The sequence below is a fragment of the Cannabis sativa genome, chromosome 9 (assembly GCF_029168945.1).
Source record: "Cannabis sativa cultivar Pink pepper isolate KNU-18-1 chromosome 9, ASM2916894v1, whole genome shotgun sequence".
Lineage (NCBI taxonomy): Eukaryota > Viridiplantae > Streptophyta > Magnoliopsida > Rosales > Cannabaceae > Cannabis > Cannabis sativa.
The window spans coordinates 48,480,578-48,498,278 of NC_083609.1; the positions used below are offsets into that span (position 1 = coordinate 48,480,578).

General features: G+C 30.5%; 2 protein-coding genes across 2 annotated transcripts; one reads left to right on the plus strand and one right to left on the minus strand.

Moving 5' to 3' along the window:
• Positions 1–430: 430 nt before the first annotated feature.
• Positions 431–7,734, minus strand: LOC133031447 (uncharacterized). Its single transcript, XM_061104944.1, has 3 exons — positions 5,928–7,734; positions 613–766; positions 431–467 (listed from the first exon to the last, which is right to left on the minus strand). Exons 1-3 carry the CDS (start codon positions 7,732–7,734, stop codon positions 431–433), a joined length of 1,998 nt encoding a protein of 665 aa, XP_060960927.1.
• Positions 7,735–11,928: 4,194 nt separating this feature from the next.
• LOC115723632 (MADS-box transcription factor 56-like) lies at positions 11,929–12,693 on the plus strand. The gene has a single exon (XM_030653117.2). The coding sequence runs from the start codon at positions 11,929–11,931 to the stop codon at positions 12,691–12,693; it is 765 nt and encodes a 254-aa protein (XP_030508977.2).
• Positions 12,694–17,701: the final 5,008 nt, after the last annotated feature.

The following is a 17,701-nucleotide window of genomic DNA, read 5'->3' on the forward strand; positions in this document are numbered from 1 at the left end:
CATGTTACTTGTATTTTTTTATGTATGACTATGTTTTATGGACATTATTTTCTGTGTATGTGGTTGTTTACTCTCACTATCTCAGATTTTTGTATATAATTGTGTATTTCACGACATTTTGCGATATGTAGCGACACTTTCACGACATATTTGGAAATTTATTTTATTCTGGAGAAGGTCCTGAAAATGCGACTTTCCACGACTACACTAGCGACATGTCGCGATATAGGAAGAACTTTTATCAATTATGGAAAAATTTAAAAACTGCGACATTCCACGATTACACTAGCGACATGGTGCGATGTAGGAAGAACTTTTATCAATTCTGGAAAAAATAAAAAATAGCGACGTTTCACGATTAAGTTAGCGACATTTAGCGACATTAATGGAACTTTTATTTATTCAATGAAAAGTCGATATTTAGCGACGTTTAACGATTATATTTGCGACATGAAGCGACATGTAGCCTTGCAATATTTGCATAGAGATCCAGGCTTCACCTGTTTACCATTTAAATAACCTAACTTGCAGCGACGGCAGCCTTCGGGGAACCCTGGTGGTGGAGCCGGCCATACACCTGTTTTGTTAAATTTTTTTTCAAGTTTTTCAAACCTCCACTCGTTCATAAGCCGTTCATCTTCAAAACGCTTCATGTCATCAAGCACTTTTTGCATTTGAGGCGTAATTTCCCCACAATCAGGCTCCTGCTTGATCTCTTCAGGAGTAAGAATCGGATATTTGCCCTTGTTCCTTCTAGTAGACATTGCTGTAAGAATTATCTTAAGAGGGAAAAAATTAAGAAAATATGTAACTTATGAGATAGACAATTGGCTTTTATAGAGAAAACTAGTAGTTGGGAAGGTGGGATAATAAATGTAAAAATTGAATTACACAATTGTACACATGTTTGTCATGCACAAAGCAATCTGGGCAATTTTCGCGACATGTCGCGACACAGAGCGACATGTTATCGACATAGTCAAGTAGTTGGTTAGGCGGGATAATAAATGTCACATTAATTACCATTTAATGTGGGAACGTCTTTTGTACCGACGTTTCGCGACATATATAGTAACTAATAAGTAGGGCTGTACATCAGTCGGTTTAGTCGGTTTATACTATATATTTTCCAACCCGACATAAAGATCGGGTTATAAAATTCTGCATGCAAACTGCCAAATTTTAAAAAAAAAAATTCTGGACCCGACCGACGGGTTGGGCGGGTTGGGCGGGTTAACCCGCCCAAACCGAATTAGGAGTTTTTTTTTTTTTTTTTTTTTTTCGCATTCAACTAAAATAAAAATTAATAACATTAAATACATAATAGTCCAAATCTAAATTCAATTTAGGGATTAGGTTTTTTTTAATATATATTATATATTATTATATATTATATAATATATAATATATATATAAAAAAAAAAACTCTTAATCGGGTTAAATCGGTTTGGGCGGGTTCATTGGGCGGTTTGGGTCAAAATTCAACCCGCCCAATTTACAGATTGGGCGGTTTAGAATTTTGTCAAGTTATGTCGGTTTGTATTTTTTTCGGTTTTGTGGGTTTGGTTTAGTCGGGTTATTCGGGTTGGGCGGTTTACGAAAATTTCTGTACAGCCCTACTAATAAGCATAGCAATAAGATGTGTTGTGTGTGAATGTGGGGACCATCAATGTTATTACCATTTAAGCAGACGGGCCCACTAGTCACTAAAGCCAACCCAGTAACACCCTTTACATAATTTATCCATGATAATGATATTAACCCCACCCACCAACCATTGCACGTGGTGAATAATTGAGTTTGGCACATGAGTTTTTAAACCCACCAACCAAACACCACACGACAGAAAGAAGACAAAATAAAGGATTTGAGAAACAGACAGTAATGCAAGGAAGAAGAATAATGGAGAGGGGTCACACAAAACAACAGGGACAAACATCATAGGAAGGAAGTAAAGGAAAGAAAGGACACGGGGAAGTAGGAGTAACCAAGGAAAAGTAGAAGACCATCCTCCACAACTAGTCATTTTTCATAAGTAATTAAGAAACAGTAGTATATAGTAATATATATAGTAGGAATGGAGTGGATTAGGTTTTGCTTTATGTATATATATATAGTCAGTGACTACTGAGTCTATCTAACCCCAAAAATAATAGTATTATTAATCATACAAAAATACATATATTAATTTTATTAAAATATTTTTTGCAGGGCTTATCATGGCGTGCATGTATAATTAAGGAGTATACTTAATAAAACAAGTAAATAAATGCATTAAAATTTTACAATTAACGGCGCTAAATTTAATTAATATATACTATTCTAACAAAGCTTATATATATATTAAAAAGACAAATTATTCCCAGAAATAAAATAATAAAAAAGAAAGTAAATTTAAGTGCAGTTTTATCATAACAAATAATTAAGCTTAATTAATATATAAATTATATATTTATGTATATAAAGAACTCACCTGAGAAAAACTTATTACTCCGATGATGAGAGAATTGCACAATTGAAGAGAAGATCATTAATACCTCTTGTAATAAGTTTTTGTTGTAGCTTCTTCTTTCAGAGCCAAAATATATATATAGATATACATACATATATATAATGATGACACATTGAAAATAATGAAATGGGGTCTGAAATTACTGATGTAATTATAAAACACAAAAAGGGATTTTGGAAAGGGACTTTTCTTTCTTTGTTTCTGCTCCTAAAAAAGCAGCTTAGGAAATTTCATATGATTTCAAAATTTTGTCTAACATAATAATAAAAAGGCTTATATAATAAGTCAATTGACACGTGTCAGTCAGCTGTTGGTTGTGGAAATCTAGGTGCAAGGAGTTGTTCTAGGATTGACCGGTAGATTACCGGCTAAAGACTGCCAGATTGGTGAAGACTAACAAAACATTCTTCTCTTTTCTTATTATTAATTTTAATATGTATTAATTAGAGATTTTCTTCTTATTATTTTGTGTTAATTAAGAACTAAAAAATACATAGTAACATATTTTTTTTAGCTTATTTAATACTTCTAATTTAATAATGAGGCATTAGCAGTGCTTAGCATCTTGTTATGAGTCAATATCGCTATTGGTCCAACTAAGTATTAGGTTCTATATAATTTAATATAATAGCTTTTAGGGAGTATCGCTAGCCAATCGCAACACGACATGTCGAGAAGGTGTTAGACACCATACCTAATAATAGCAATGCTCTTTAATAATATATTGTCATATATTTCTAAACTCACACTTAATGGTTAAAAAAAATACTAGTGAACTACCAAACCTTTTCAGCTAGAAGGATACATCTGTAATTTTGTGTTTGAGGGTCCTCAATCATATTCATTATTATATATACATATGGATTGGGAACTATATATTAATTTGTTTTTGATTACTTACATGTGCATGCTTCTACTCAAAAAGAAAAAAAGTAAAGAAAAAAACACAAGCAAAAACACAAGAAAAAAATTTTATTATTAAACTTAAAACTTAAACCCTAAAAAAACTATACCTTTTTTTTCAAAACCCCAAAAATACCCCCTCACAATTCTCTCTCTACATCATCTCTCTCTCTCTCTCTATCTCACATCCCAGCCGCCACTCTCACCACCACCTCCGACTTCCATTCTCCGACCTCCAACCCTCACCGCCACCTCCGACCACCCGCACCAACACCCCGACCCAGCCCCACTCTCTCGGACCGCCCAAAAGTCGCACCCCGAAAGCCCACTCTCTCTTCTTCTCTCTGAAATCGCAGAAAAAAAAAATTGGTCCCGTCCGATGGGTCCGATGGGGTCCGACCAAATCGGACCCCATCGGACCCATGGTCCGACCATCGGACGGGACCAATTTTTTTTTTTTTCTTCGGCGATTTCAGAGAGAAAAATTGGTCCCGTCCGATGGGTCCGACTGGTCGGACCCATCGGACCCATGGTCCGACCATCGGACGGGACCAATTTTTTTTTTCTGCGACTTTCGGGGTGCAATTTTGGGCGGTCTGAGAGAGTGGGGCTGGGTCGGGGTGTTGGTGCGGGTGGTCGGAGGTGGCGGTGAGGGTCGGAGGTCGGAGAATGGAGGTGGTGGTGAGGGTGGCGGCTGGGATGTGAGATAGAGAGAGAGAGATGATGCAGAGAGAGAATTGTGAGGGGGTATTTTTGGGGTTTTGAAAAAAAAATGTATAGTTTTTTTAGGTTTTAAGTTTTTGGTTTAATAATAAATTTTTTTTTATTTTTTAAATTCCCTTGCAAAATCAGAATTGTAGAAAGATGAGTTCATGATGACGAAAGATGTAGGCATGCATGCATGTGACCTAAGTAACATCATTTCACACCAGCTGAACTGCATACGTAATTAATACAAGGTCACCCACCACCTCAGAAGAATCTCAAAAGACTTACAATCCCATAAACAGTACAAGGTCACTTACTAACTGGGGTTACCTTAAATAGGAGAGTTCTACTAATTTATCATTAAAAGAGAATATATACATTAAAAAGAAAAAAACAATCCCTACTTAACAAAAATAAGTTTGAAAAATTTTATGAGTGAGGAGAATTCGAATTCTATTAAAATATTAATAGAATGAATTTTAATCAAATACTATAATCTTTTTATTAATTTATAGAATATAATAAAGGTAATTTATTAATCTATATTTCAAATAATTACATATTTGTTATACCCAAATTCTCTCAAATAACAAATAAGTTTCCTTATTTATTATTTTTAAAAAATAATCAATTACTTATTTATTTCGTCTTTAACAAAGAACGTACATTTTATATTCTTTATTTTTTTTTTAATAAAAAAACCTTGACTCTATTATATATCATTTTATAAGATAAGAAATATTCCTTCTACATATATATGATTTTGAAAATCTAAAAACACAAAATAATACAATTTGAATTTCAGTTTTCACCAAATAAAAAATTATCATTAATTAATTATGACTAAATTTTATCAATTTATTTATTTATTCTTACCTGCCACTACAACAAATTTAATTATTACCGGCGGAAACATCCGCCGTAATAATATCTAGCCCGCCGGTAATTATTAATACCGGCGGAATCCGCCGGTAATTATCCGCCGGTATTAATTGGTCGCTAAAAATGGTTATTACCGACGAAAGGGGGATTCCGCCGGTAATAATATTAATACCGGCGGATTAATAGCGGTGGGGTCCGCCGGTATTAATATTTTTAAATAATAAAAAAAAAATATTATAATCATAAATACCGGCGGACCCATCCGCCGGTAATAATAATTTTAAATATTAAAAAAAAAATATTATTCTGATTATTTAATATAATTAAATTAATTATAATAATTATTTTATAAATAAATATATTAATTAAAAATAAAATATCAATATTAAGAAATTAAGCATTAAACATTAATTAAGAAATTAAGTATTAAAATTAATTTGTCCATTACAATAAAAAATATATTAGCTTAAATAAAATTAGAAATTGTCTTTAAATAAACTTTAAAACATAACACATAATTAAAAATAAACTAACTATCATTGTTCAAATCAGTAAACTCTAAAAATTCATCTGCATTTGCGCTAAGTCTTGAACCATCAATATTTTCACGGGATTGAGCCGGCGGGGCAGGGTAATAAGGTTGTCCAGTCTGCGGCGTAGGTAAGATCTCCACATATTGTCGAGGGTGCGGGCGAACCAAAATTGGTTATTCTTGTTATTGCCGACTCGAGCACCGAAAAGCCTCCATACATAGGCCGTTGTGGAGATCCTCCCATTTGACCATACAACGGTTATTCTTTGCAACAATGACCCAAATTGACCGTACACAGGGTATGGTTGTTGGGATGAGCCTCCAATATTACCAACCATAGGTTGTGTCTGAGATCCTCCAGCGGCTTCCGAAAAAAATATAGGAGGAGACTGTGATCAGGTTTAAGCACGTAAGGTGCATGAGGTTTCAACAACTTCCCCCTCTCGTCTTCATAAATCCACAACGATTCTCTGACGCCTAGCTTCTTTAAATCATGTCTTGCATTGGTAGTGTCCTTGGATTTCTCATTGTCCAATATTGTGCTTGATAAACTATCACAAACATTCTTCTCAACATGCATGACATCAATATTGTGTTTAAGAATATTTGAACACCAATAGTCAAGCTCGTAGAAGATGCTTTTTTTCCGCCAATTATGATTTTCTGCAACTCGCCTACGTTTCACACCACCAAAGAGCTCATGATTTCCAGGGAGGTGGGGTGGGAGTTTGTTTACTTGTTCTAATACTTCTTCACAAGTAAAACGTCTTGGAGGAGGTCTTCTCTCAATTTGTCCGTCAAATTGAGTATCCCTTCTCATTCGATGGTTATTTGGCAGAAATCTTCTATGACCCACGTAAGATGTCTTACCAATTACTCGAATAGAAGATGTATCTTCATTGCAAGTAGGACAAGCTTTATATCCCTGACCACTCCAACCAGACAAATAACTACGAGCAGGAAAATCATTCACTGTCCACAAAAGAGCTGCACGCAACTTGAAGACAGTGTTGGTTCGACAATCTCTGGTATCTACTCCGTTAACCCACAACTCCTTCAACTCATCCACCAAGGGTCTTAAAAATATGTCTATGTCCATTCCGGGTGATTTATCTCCAGGAATTAGAATGGTCAACATAAAATTATTATCTTTCATACATAACCAAGGTGGAAGATTATAGTTCGCCAAAACTACAGGCCACATACTGTAAGCTTGGCTCATATTGCCAAATGGATTAAAGCCATCGGCAGCTAAACCGAGACGAACATTTCGAGGTTCACTAGCAAAATCAGGATGTTTGGCATCAAAGTCTTTCCACGCTGCACCATCCACAGGGTGTCGCATCACACCCTCATCTTTTGATTTACCACTGTGGTGCCATACCATGTATTTCGCCGTATGCCTTGAAGTATACAGTCTTTTCAGTCGCGGAATTAACGGAAAATAATGCATCACCTTATGAGGCACCTTTTTTGCTCCTAAATTTTCTGAAGTTATCCATCTACTAGTGCCACAGACTGGACATGAATCTTCATTTGCATGTTCATTATAAAATAAACAGCAATTGTGCTTGCACACATGAATTGACTCATACCCCAATCCTAATTTTTTCAATCTTTTCTTGGCATCATAATAGTTTGATGGAATTTTATTTTCCTTTGGAAAAGCAAATTTTAGTAACTTCAGTAATTCATCAAATATGTTGTTAGGAATTTTTCCCCTAACTTTCAAATGCAATAATTTTGCCAAAAAGTTAAGAGAAGATATCCAATCACAACCAGGAAACAACTCGGCCTCAATTTCTTCAAATAATTCGTCGCGCCATTGATTTGCATCAGGATTATCATCCATTTCGAATGACGGCTGAAGGAAGTCATCCACTATTGGAATCATCTCGTCAATTTCAGGATCATCATCAGCGGCATCATGGTCGTTCATTGCATTAGTGGCACTAGATTCTGCTTCCCCGTGGTATGTCCACTTCTCGTAACCAGTAAAAAAACCCCAATCGAATATGTGTGCTTTCACAACAGGTAAAGTTTGAAGCCTATTGTTCACACATCTTACACAAGGGCACCTAATCCTACCATCACAATCTTTACATTTCGAGGCCATCTCTAAAAATGCATTTAGACCATCCCAATATTGTGGACATCTACGATTTCGCAAAGTGGTCCAAGACTTGTCGATTGTCATCTAAAATTTTATGAAGACATAAGATTTAAAAGTATAACGAAAAATTGAATCATCAAATTTTATGCTATTTTATGATATTTTATGATATCTTATGATATTTTATTAAAAAAATTTACATTATTAATTTATATTAACTTACACAATTATTTATATATTATTATAATAACTACAGTTCATTATTAATTATCTTTTATATTGTTAATTTTTAAAGGATTATTATTTTAAAATATTTTCCTATATTGACACTTTTTTTTCAATAAAATTATAATTAAAATCGTAAAAAATATAATTTTTTCCTTTTATATTTATTTTTAAAGTAAATATTACACTAAAATTTTCATTTATTAAAATTTTTTTAATTATAAAAAAATATATTATTATTAAAAAAAACTACCAAATCTTATTTAATAATCTATGTAAAAACGTTTTATGATATTTTATGCTATTTTATGATATCTTATGACTTTTTATTAAGAAAAATTACATTATTATTTTATTATAACTTCCATAATTATTTATATATTATTATAATATTAAAATTCATTATTAATTACATTTTATATTGTTAACTTTTAAAGGAATATTATTTAAAAATATTTTACGACACTATTTTTTTAAAATAAAATTATTGTAAAAATCGTAAAATATATTTTTTGTTCTTTACATCAAAATATTTTTTTCCCTTTTGTATTTATTTTTAAAGAAAATATTACACTAAAATTTTCATTTATTAAATTTTTTATTTTAAAAAAATACATTATTATTTTTAATATTTATTTTTCACATATTTAAATGTTAAAATTTAATTATTTAATTATTAAAAATTTATTTCATAAAAACAAATTTTAACTTAATTAAAAAAAACTATCAAATCTTATTTATTTAATAATTTATGTAACAAACTTTATTTTTTTTTATGTTTTATATTCATAAAAATAAATTATATTTATTTATATTTAAATCATAAATGTTAATAAATATTTTACTTATAAGTATCTTTTCTAATAATTTAAATTTATCCTAACTTTTTTAATACATTTTTTTAAAAATAATTAATTGTATATCAATTTTATATATATTTACAAGTTGTTTATTGTTCTAAAATATTAATGATATATAATTTTTTGAAAAAATTAAACACTAAACTCTATAAATTACATTTAATATTACATAATATATATATAACATTATATAACATTATATTAAATATACAGTATATACAATGTATATACAGTATATATACATTGTATATACAGTATATATACTGTGTATATACAGTATATACAGTGTATATACGGTACTGTATATATTGTATACACATTATATACCCTGCATATATTGTACACACAGTGTATAAACTAACAATATACACATTATACAATACACATTATACAATATACAATACACAGTATAAATACAAAATATATAAAACACATTATACAATATACACAAAACAAAAATTAAAATGACAGTAAACTATAAATCCTAAATCTCTACAAATATATAATTTATAAGAGTATATATAAAATTTTCAAATATAACACATATATCATATTTTTACAGAAAAAAAAAAATTTATGAGATATATACATAAATATAATAAAAACTAACCTCCAAATATTTAGAACTCCGATCAATCCCGGCGTTTTACTCAGAAATATACTCCCCACCGATTATTAATCTCAAAACTTTGAAGATGAAAAAAAAATTACATATTAAAAATTAAAAAAACAATATATAAAAATGATAAAGAACAACAACAAATACATTACCGTGCACTGATATTCGGCCACTGCAGTGGTGGTGGTGGACGACTGACGCACGGGCGGTGCCGGAAAAAAGTTGAACGGAGAAGGTGGAAAATATGGGGCGGCTGTGTTTGAAGGAAGGGGAAGAGGTGAATGGGGGAGGTGGAAATGAAAAATGGGGAAAATGGGTTTCTGAAATGGGGAGGGGTTTATATAGACTTTTAATACCGGCGGGACCCGCCGGTATTAATTGGGTTCCGCCGGTATAAAACTAAACGGTCAGAATCCCCAATTAATACCGGCGGGACCCGCCGGTATTAATCCGCCGGCAATACTAATTTCAATTAAATGGGCGGCAAAATTCCCGCCCTCATTTTTCGAGGCGGGATTCCGCCGGTAATAAATGTTATCCGCCGGTAATAATATATTTATAATTAATTAATATATATTTTCGGTAAATGAATTTTATTTAATAACTATTACCGGCGGATTACTAAATCCGCCGGTAATACCCAGACTATTACCGGCGGTGCTATTCCGCCGGGAATAATACCGCCGGTATTAACCTAATTTCTTGTAGTGTGCATAACTAATAATTTTTTTTTTAATTTAAATTAAATTATTGACTAAAAAAACCTTTGTAGATTAGAGGTGTTCAAAGGGTAAGTTTTCCTTTTACAATTTTTAGAATGTAAATTTATCATGTGGGATTATTATTGAGAATTAGAATATAATGAAAATGGCCAAATGGTATTGTTGAGTTGAACTGACCGAATGTAATCAAAGTTATGTCTAATATTAATTAATCATAGTTATTTGATATAATCTTATTTCTAATAGTTGATGATTATATTTTATAGTATGTTTAAAGTATGATTTCATGCAACTTTTTTCGTTATTTTGCAAATATAACCTTTGCATTAATAATACAACAAAGATGTGAGTGAGATATATTGTAATACCCGGAATTAAGAAAATGATTAGCAAAGCCCTAATTAGATAATAATGAGTTAATTGAGGAATTATATTATTATATAGTTCAATATATGTGAAATTATATGAAATTATATAGTTCAATAATAGCTAGAGTCAAGGTTTTTTTATTAAAAAAAAAATAAAGAATATAAAATGTACGTTCTTTGTTAAAACCAAAATAAATAAGTAATTAATTATTTTTTAAAAATAATAAATAAGGAAACTTATTTGTTATTTGAGAGAATTTGGGTATAACAAATATGTAATTATTTGAAATATAGATTAATAAATTACCTTTATTATATTCTATAAATTAATAAAAAGATTATAGTATTTGATTAAAATTCATTCTATTAATATTTTAATAGAATTCGAATTCTCCTCACTCATAAAATTTTTCAAACTTATTTTTGTTAAGTAGGGATTGTTTTTTTCTTTTTAATGTATATATTCTCTTTTAATGATAAATTAGTAGAACTCTCCTATTTAAGGTAACCCCAGTTAGTAAGTGACCTTGTCTGTTTATGGGATTGTAAGTGTTTTGAGATTCTTCTAAGGTGGTGGGTGACCTTGTATTAATTACGTATGCAGTTCAGCTGGTGTGAAATGATGTTACTTAGGTCACATGCATGCATGCCTACATCTTTCGTCATCATGAACTCATCTTTCTACAATTCTGATTTTGCAAAGACTGGACTCATTACTTCATCCAATCCAACTAATTAATTAATCCTACCTCATACAATATTTCTTTTTCATTAATGGATTTAATTAATTCCTAACATCATCATCGCCTAATTAATTGTCCTCCTATATATAAATATATATATATATATTAATTACATGTGTACAGAGGCATGCATGCAGGCATGTGTACTGAGTTTTCTACTTTCAATTTTTTCTAAAAAAAGAACAAAAGAAAAAAAAAAACCAAAGCGTGAGATCATATTCTTCCCTCTAAATAAGGCATTCCCAAACCCTAACACTAAATGGGTAATTAAAGAAAATAAAAAACAAAAAAGGAAAGAAGTATGCAAAAAGAAAAACCAGTACTCTTGGACTTAAATATTTAGAAATACCAATAATCAATATTCAAATTATTTCTATTTCTTTTTCTGTTATTCATTAATTAAGATTTTCTTTTATTTCTCTTCCTATGGTTTAAGGTTTATTTAAATTCATTTTATAATTTAATTACATTTATTGGTGGATTCCAATAAAATTTCATTGATTGTTTTGAAATAAATTAAAATTTTCCATTAATAAATGTAATTAAAATTAATTTAAAATATATATAATTATTTTTATATAAAGATATATTTATATATCTTTCTACATTCTTAAATTTGTTTTAAAATACTCATTTTTCATTTTCCTACATTGGAGATCATCTTTTTACCATATTATATTTATATTTATCAAAATGTTTATTGAGTTTTTTTTTTTTGGCATTATAGGAAAATAAGTAAAGATGACATTACCATTGAAATTGATACCAAATGAGAAAGCAAGAAGAGTAACATTTTCAAAGAGAAAGAGTAGTCTAATCAAGAAAGCTTATGAGTTAAGCACACTTTGTGATGTTAAAGTTTGCTTAATAATCAAAGATTCAACCAACCAACCTTCAAATAATCCTATAGCCACATGGCCTAAGGATCCTCACAAAGTAAGGTCTCTAATCAATGATTACAAAATTGCCAAAACTACTCAAAAACCATCTTCAAAAAGTCTCCAAAACTTGACTGATTTCTTAAAGGAAAGAATCAACAAAGTCAACAAGGAGATTGAGAAATTATGTCAAAGTCAAGAAAAGTCAAAGGGTATTGTTGTTGGTAATGGTAGTAACCAAGAAAAACTTAATGGTAACCAACTTTGTAAGTTTGCTTCTGAATTGGATAACGAAATGAAACAATTGAATTTGAGAATGAGACATTTGATTTCTTCTCACAATTTCAAGCTTCAAATGCTACTACAACAACATCAGATGATTTCTTCTTCTTCAAAAGCTCCTCTATTTGGCATGAATTATCATAATATCACTAGTCTATTGAACTCTAATGATTATGTATTTGATAAGTACTATAATGGTAATGGTACTAATCTTTTTCAAGAAGATCAACGTGATCAACATGGTCAATATTATGATTTGAAAATTAATGGTAGTAACAACAACAATATGTTGGAATTTGGAGGAGTAGGGGAGCTACAACAAAATGATGAGAATGTGATGAGCTAACCATTGCAACCATTGATGCCTAGCTCAGTGGTTGACAGTACTGAATGGCCTTACAATCAAGCTGGCTCTAATATGAGATTTGGCCCTATGTGATGGTCTAATTATGCTTTCTTGGTAGTAGTAATAATTGATGATCTTCATTAGGGAATTTAATTATGTTTAATTAGTTTTTATTATGTGGGTTTTTTTACTTTTGGTTTATCATATGTTCTATGATGTAATAAGTGACCATATTTTCTTAATATGGTATTGGAAACTTTTGCTTAATTATATGAGTTATTTAAAGGATTTTGATAGTTGTTATTTGCTTGGGAGAAAGCCAATTATATGGTTTTTTTAAAAAAAAAAATCATTTTATTTTATTTTAAGTGAGTAAGTTTATTGAGCCTAACCCATTTCTTTCCTTCTTTGGGACTTTAATTCTCAAAAAAAGAAAAAAAAATTAATACTACCTACAAAAACTAACAAATAAATATTTGCATTAGTGACAATGACATATTTTATCAAAATTTTCCTCAAAGCTTTGCCTCCACCACCTCTACTATTGTGCCTAATAGTTTTGAGAAATTATAGTAAATGGCCTCAAATCATAAGACTATGTTAGTTTATGTCCTCATTTCAAAAAATATAACAAATAACCCTAATTCATAAGACTATGTTAGTAAATGTCCTCATTTCAAAATCATTAATTTTTTCTTTATTTTTTTAGAATTAGAAGCAAATTATTTAAACATTATGGTATATCTATATTAGTTTTTTTAAATTTTTTTTTTTTTATTTTAAAGTTATGTCAATTTTTTTAATTTTTCATGAGTTGTTTTGGGTTGTTGGTATATAGATTTTGTTGTACGGTATATTTCTATTTTGTTGTATGGTATATTATTATTCTTAGATGATATTTATTTTTTATTATGATATGTATAATAGTGGTATATAATTTTATTAGCATAATAAAATTATTTTAATGTATGTATATAATTTTATTGTCATGCTACATATATTTAATTATTATTTTTATATTTTTTTGATTGTATGATTATTTAATTTAAATAATATTTAATTAGTTTTTATTTTATTATATACAATGGTTATGGTATATATATTTTAATTGTGGTATATAATTTGGTTAGTATAGTATATATATATAAGTAATCTATATTTTTATTATTATTATTTTTTGTATATATGTTTTGGTGTATTGTATATGTATTTTTTATTATACGGTATGTAGTTTTTTAAATAATATTTAAGTTTTATTTTCTATTGTACTTCTGTTGACATGATATATATTTGGGCCGTTTTCATTTTTACATTTCAAAATAATTTTTTTTTTTTGCATTTTTACAAAATACTACATTGAAACTCCTATTGCAACTCGCGCTGCAACCTAAATTGCAACAAAAAATCGTATAGAAACCTCTATTGTAACTAGCACTGCAACCACTTTAGAAAGTCAAATCGTAAATTTAAAAAAAAATAAAAATAGTATATAGAGTAATTCCCCTATATAATTTTATTAGCATCCTATATATTTTTATTTTTATTTGTTGTTATTATTATATATATTTCTATTGTAAGGTATATATGTCACGACCCGAGCCCTAGGCTGTGGCAGATGTGTAATATCCATAACTTGGGTGGTCAAAGGTCACACTTTGACCCTTGTAGGAAAATAAAGCTTATAAATGATCCTTTTATTTATATTACAAAATACTAATTTAAAAGATATGGATTAACTCCTATATTAATAAAAAAAATATTAGTAATAAAATCAGGACCACTCATCAATATAAGAGAACAGTAATATTCCCACAGTTATGTAATCACCAAATAGATAAATTTAATAAGTCAATAAAATACCAAAATAATACCTACCATCCATCATTTCTCATTTCTAACTAGTACATAGCTAATTTAAGTCATCCAGACCATCCATTTGTTCTTAAATACAAAATCAGTTTCATTATAAGGTGAAAGAGTAAAATATGACTAAACTAATAACGACATTCCTTTCCCAACGGTACCATCCTCATCCACTAGCATCAAAATGAGTTCCTGGAATGGGAGAAAATAGGGGGTGAGCTTATAAAGCCCAGTAGGAAAACAACTAATATCAAAGGACCTTTGGTTTAATAAAATTCCTGCATGGTTAGCTTTATAAAAATAAAATGTCTCATCAACAGTATCAATAAGTACAAATAAAATAGAGAGGCCACAAATAATCACAAATCAAACGTCAAATGCATATCACACCGTCCACTAGACCCCTAGCTCTCAATACCAAATCATAGAAAACGACATCCAAAACCGGGTAGTCGCATCTGATATCCACCATAAATACCGGGACTAAGATTAAATTCACTCCCTGTACAGATTCTAGGTCTTTCACCTACAGGTGAGTGCACACCTGATCTACCTATGATGACACAGAGACTAGGTCGTGAAACAACAATATGCACCGAACATGATCAACATGGCTCTCATCAATATAACCAAAGCAGGCAAATAATAAGCATAACAAAAGAACATATTCTTTTTTATTTTCTAGAAAATTCGGCAGCATAACAGCTGTATTTTGAATAAACCCAAAAAAAAAATCATAACCTGCATAAATATTTGCACACAAAAATATATTTGGCACTCAGTGCCCCAGAACAGTCCAGAAAATATGCAGATTAAGTTTTCAATTTTTCAAACAATTTGTAAATCATAAAAATTAGAATATGTCCAGTGTTATACAACGCATATAAAAATCAAGTCCAAAAATCAAGTTGAGTCCCTGTTACGAAATTTCTGTTTATTACGCAAGTGAACGTATCAAGTAGTATCTCACGCAAGTGAGGTCGAACCACAGGGAATTGGATTAAGTACTACTAAATTATAATTATGATTCTATTCGGTAAATAATAAGTTGCATTTTAAAAGTAAATAACTCAGAAATTAAAGAGAAAATAAACGAAGATTAATCAAGATGAGAGATTAGGGAGGTGAATCCTGTTGATAAGTTACCTATGTTAATGCCTAATTGCTATCCTTATCTCAATGTGAAAGACAGATTATAAATTAACCTAACTCCTTTCAGATCTTTTAGGTTCTAAATAATATGTTCTCTAATTAACTTCTTAATTAGATCAACACAAAATCAGCATTAAGCAATAATCTATTAGTCACTAAGGCTATGTAAATACTTTCGTTTTACATCAAAACCTAGACTATCCAAATTTTAGCATTCCTAATTCTCACTTTTCAGATTTCGAATTAGGATCATAGAGCATGTAAAAGGTGATCAAGCTTGCACATGAAATTAAACACAAATAAAGATAGTATTCACACATAAGATGAAGGAATGGCAATTATTTATTAACTAGGCATAAACTTAAACAACAATCATCATCCTCCCTTATTGGGAAATTTAGTTCATAATAACTCTAAAAACATCCATGATTAATTCAGAAATAAAAACAAACATAAAGATGAATAAAAGGGTAAAAGAAAGAAACTAGAAGGTGATATCGCTCCGGGTCTTCAAGATAGCTTCCTCTCCACTTTGCCTCCACTATTAGGTCTGTTTTTGCTTAGATCTGACCTTCAATGTCGTATTCCTTATATAGGGGTGAGTGGTGAGCCTCCAATTGAGTGAAAAATCAAAATTAAGTCAAATCTGCGATTTCCGTACCTAGTCGCGACTACCATTTAAGCAAGTCGCGACTACAGGCAAAACTCGAAAAACCGAGTTTTTGCCTATCTTACGAAGTCGCGACCATGGTCGCGACCAGGAAAAAGGGTCGCGACCAGGCTCATCAGAGGTCGCGACTACTGATGCATCTGGAGCCGAATTTTCCAATTTTTTTTCAAGTTTGTCCCAGTTTTCCGCCATTTGACTGAATTCGAACTTTAACACCCGGGAACCCGAAATAATGAAAATCAAGCGTAAAAATCGCTCCAAAAGACACCAATAGACGAGATAATGCTAACTTTTAAAGACCCGAAATATAGGTTAATTATAACCTAACAAATTCCCCCAAACTAGATTCTTACTCGCCCCCGAGTAAGAAAAAAAAACTAACTACGCTATCAGATAATCACTACACTGCTGACTCATGCTCTGCTTTCTTCTTTGCATAAACTAGAATTTTGACCTTACTAACTCTAACAATTAACTCGGATGCTCAATTATAATCACTATGTACAACTGCAACAATCTACTCAAATGTGAAACATTGTTATAATAATTTTACTCTTTCCATTAATTCCACAATCCGATAACTCATAAGCTTGCATGCTTACCTTTCTCCACTAATGTTGACAGTATTCTTTGGAATCATTAGGTCTTTTCAAGGTTTAAGTGATATGGCTCAGATATTCAGGGATAGGCGAACAAACAATTTTGGCTCAAAATATCATAAGCGCACAAACAGAACCCACAAGCTTCTTACTTTTCTTTTTCAATACCCCATAGTGTTCCCACATTTACCAAGATTGAGAGAAGATATCTCTATTATTTTTCCCAACATCACTGAATTTTTTTCAAACACATTCTTACTTTTTTATTGTGTTTTTTTTCTTTTTTTTTCATCATTTCAAATTTTTTTTTTCAGTGACATTGAATTACACATTTTTTTCTTTTCTCAATCTTACAAGTTCTTCTCCCTCTACTATTTTCTCACACTAAATATTTCTCTCCCCCAAACTAATTATTTAGCTTATGATATCATGCATATAATGGTGAAGAAAAATCAATAGTATGGTTAAAAATTTTCGGATCAATGGGTGAAAAACATAACAGGTTTAGGCTCAATAGGGTTAACTAGGGATAAACATTATTATGGTAGGCTTGAAAGGCTCAAACTATCCAACAAATGCCTAAGTCATATTTCAATTGAACACTATCAAGGATTTCGCCTCAAAAGAATAAACATGCAAGTTCTAAGCTATCCTGTCAATCTTACCACAAACCATAGTAAAACAGTTATAACAATTTTCATAAACTGAGTAATTGCAATTGTAC

Bases quoted from the DNA above. Each gene is read 5' to 3' on its own strand.
- LOC133031447 (XM_061104944.1), bottom strand. From the start codon at position 7,734: ATGACAATCGACAAGTCTTGGACCACTTTGCGAAATCGTAGATGTCCA. The intron at 767-5,927 runs GTCTCCTCCTAT...TAATTCTTACAG, and splicing joins CGTGCTTAAACCTGATCACA to CAATGTCTACTAGAAGGAAC. The intron at 468-612 runs GTTTGAAAAACT...AAATATTGCAAG, and splicing joins CGGCTTATGAACGAGTGGAG to GCTACATGTCGCTTCATGTC.
- LOC115723632 (XM_030653117.2), top strand. From the start codon at position 11,929: ATGACATTACCATTGAAATTGATACCAAATGAGAAAGCAAGAAGAGTA.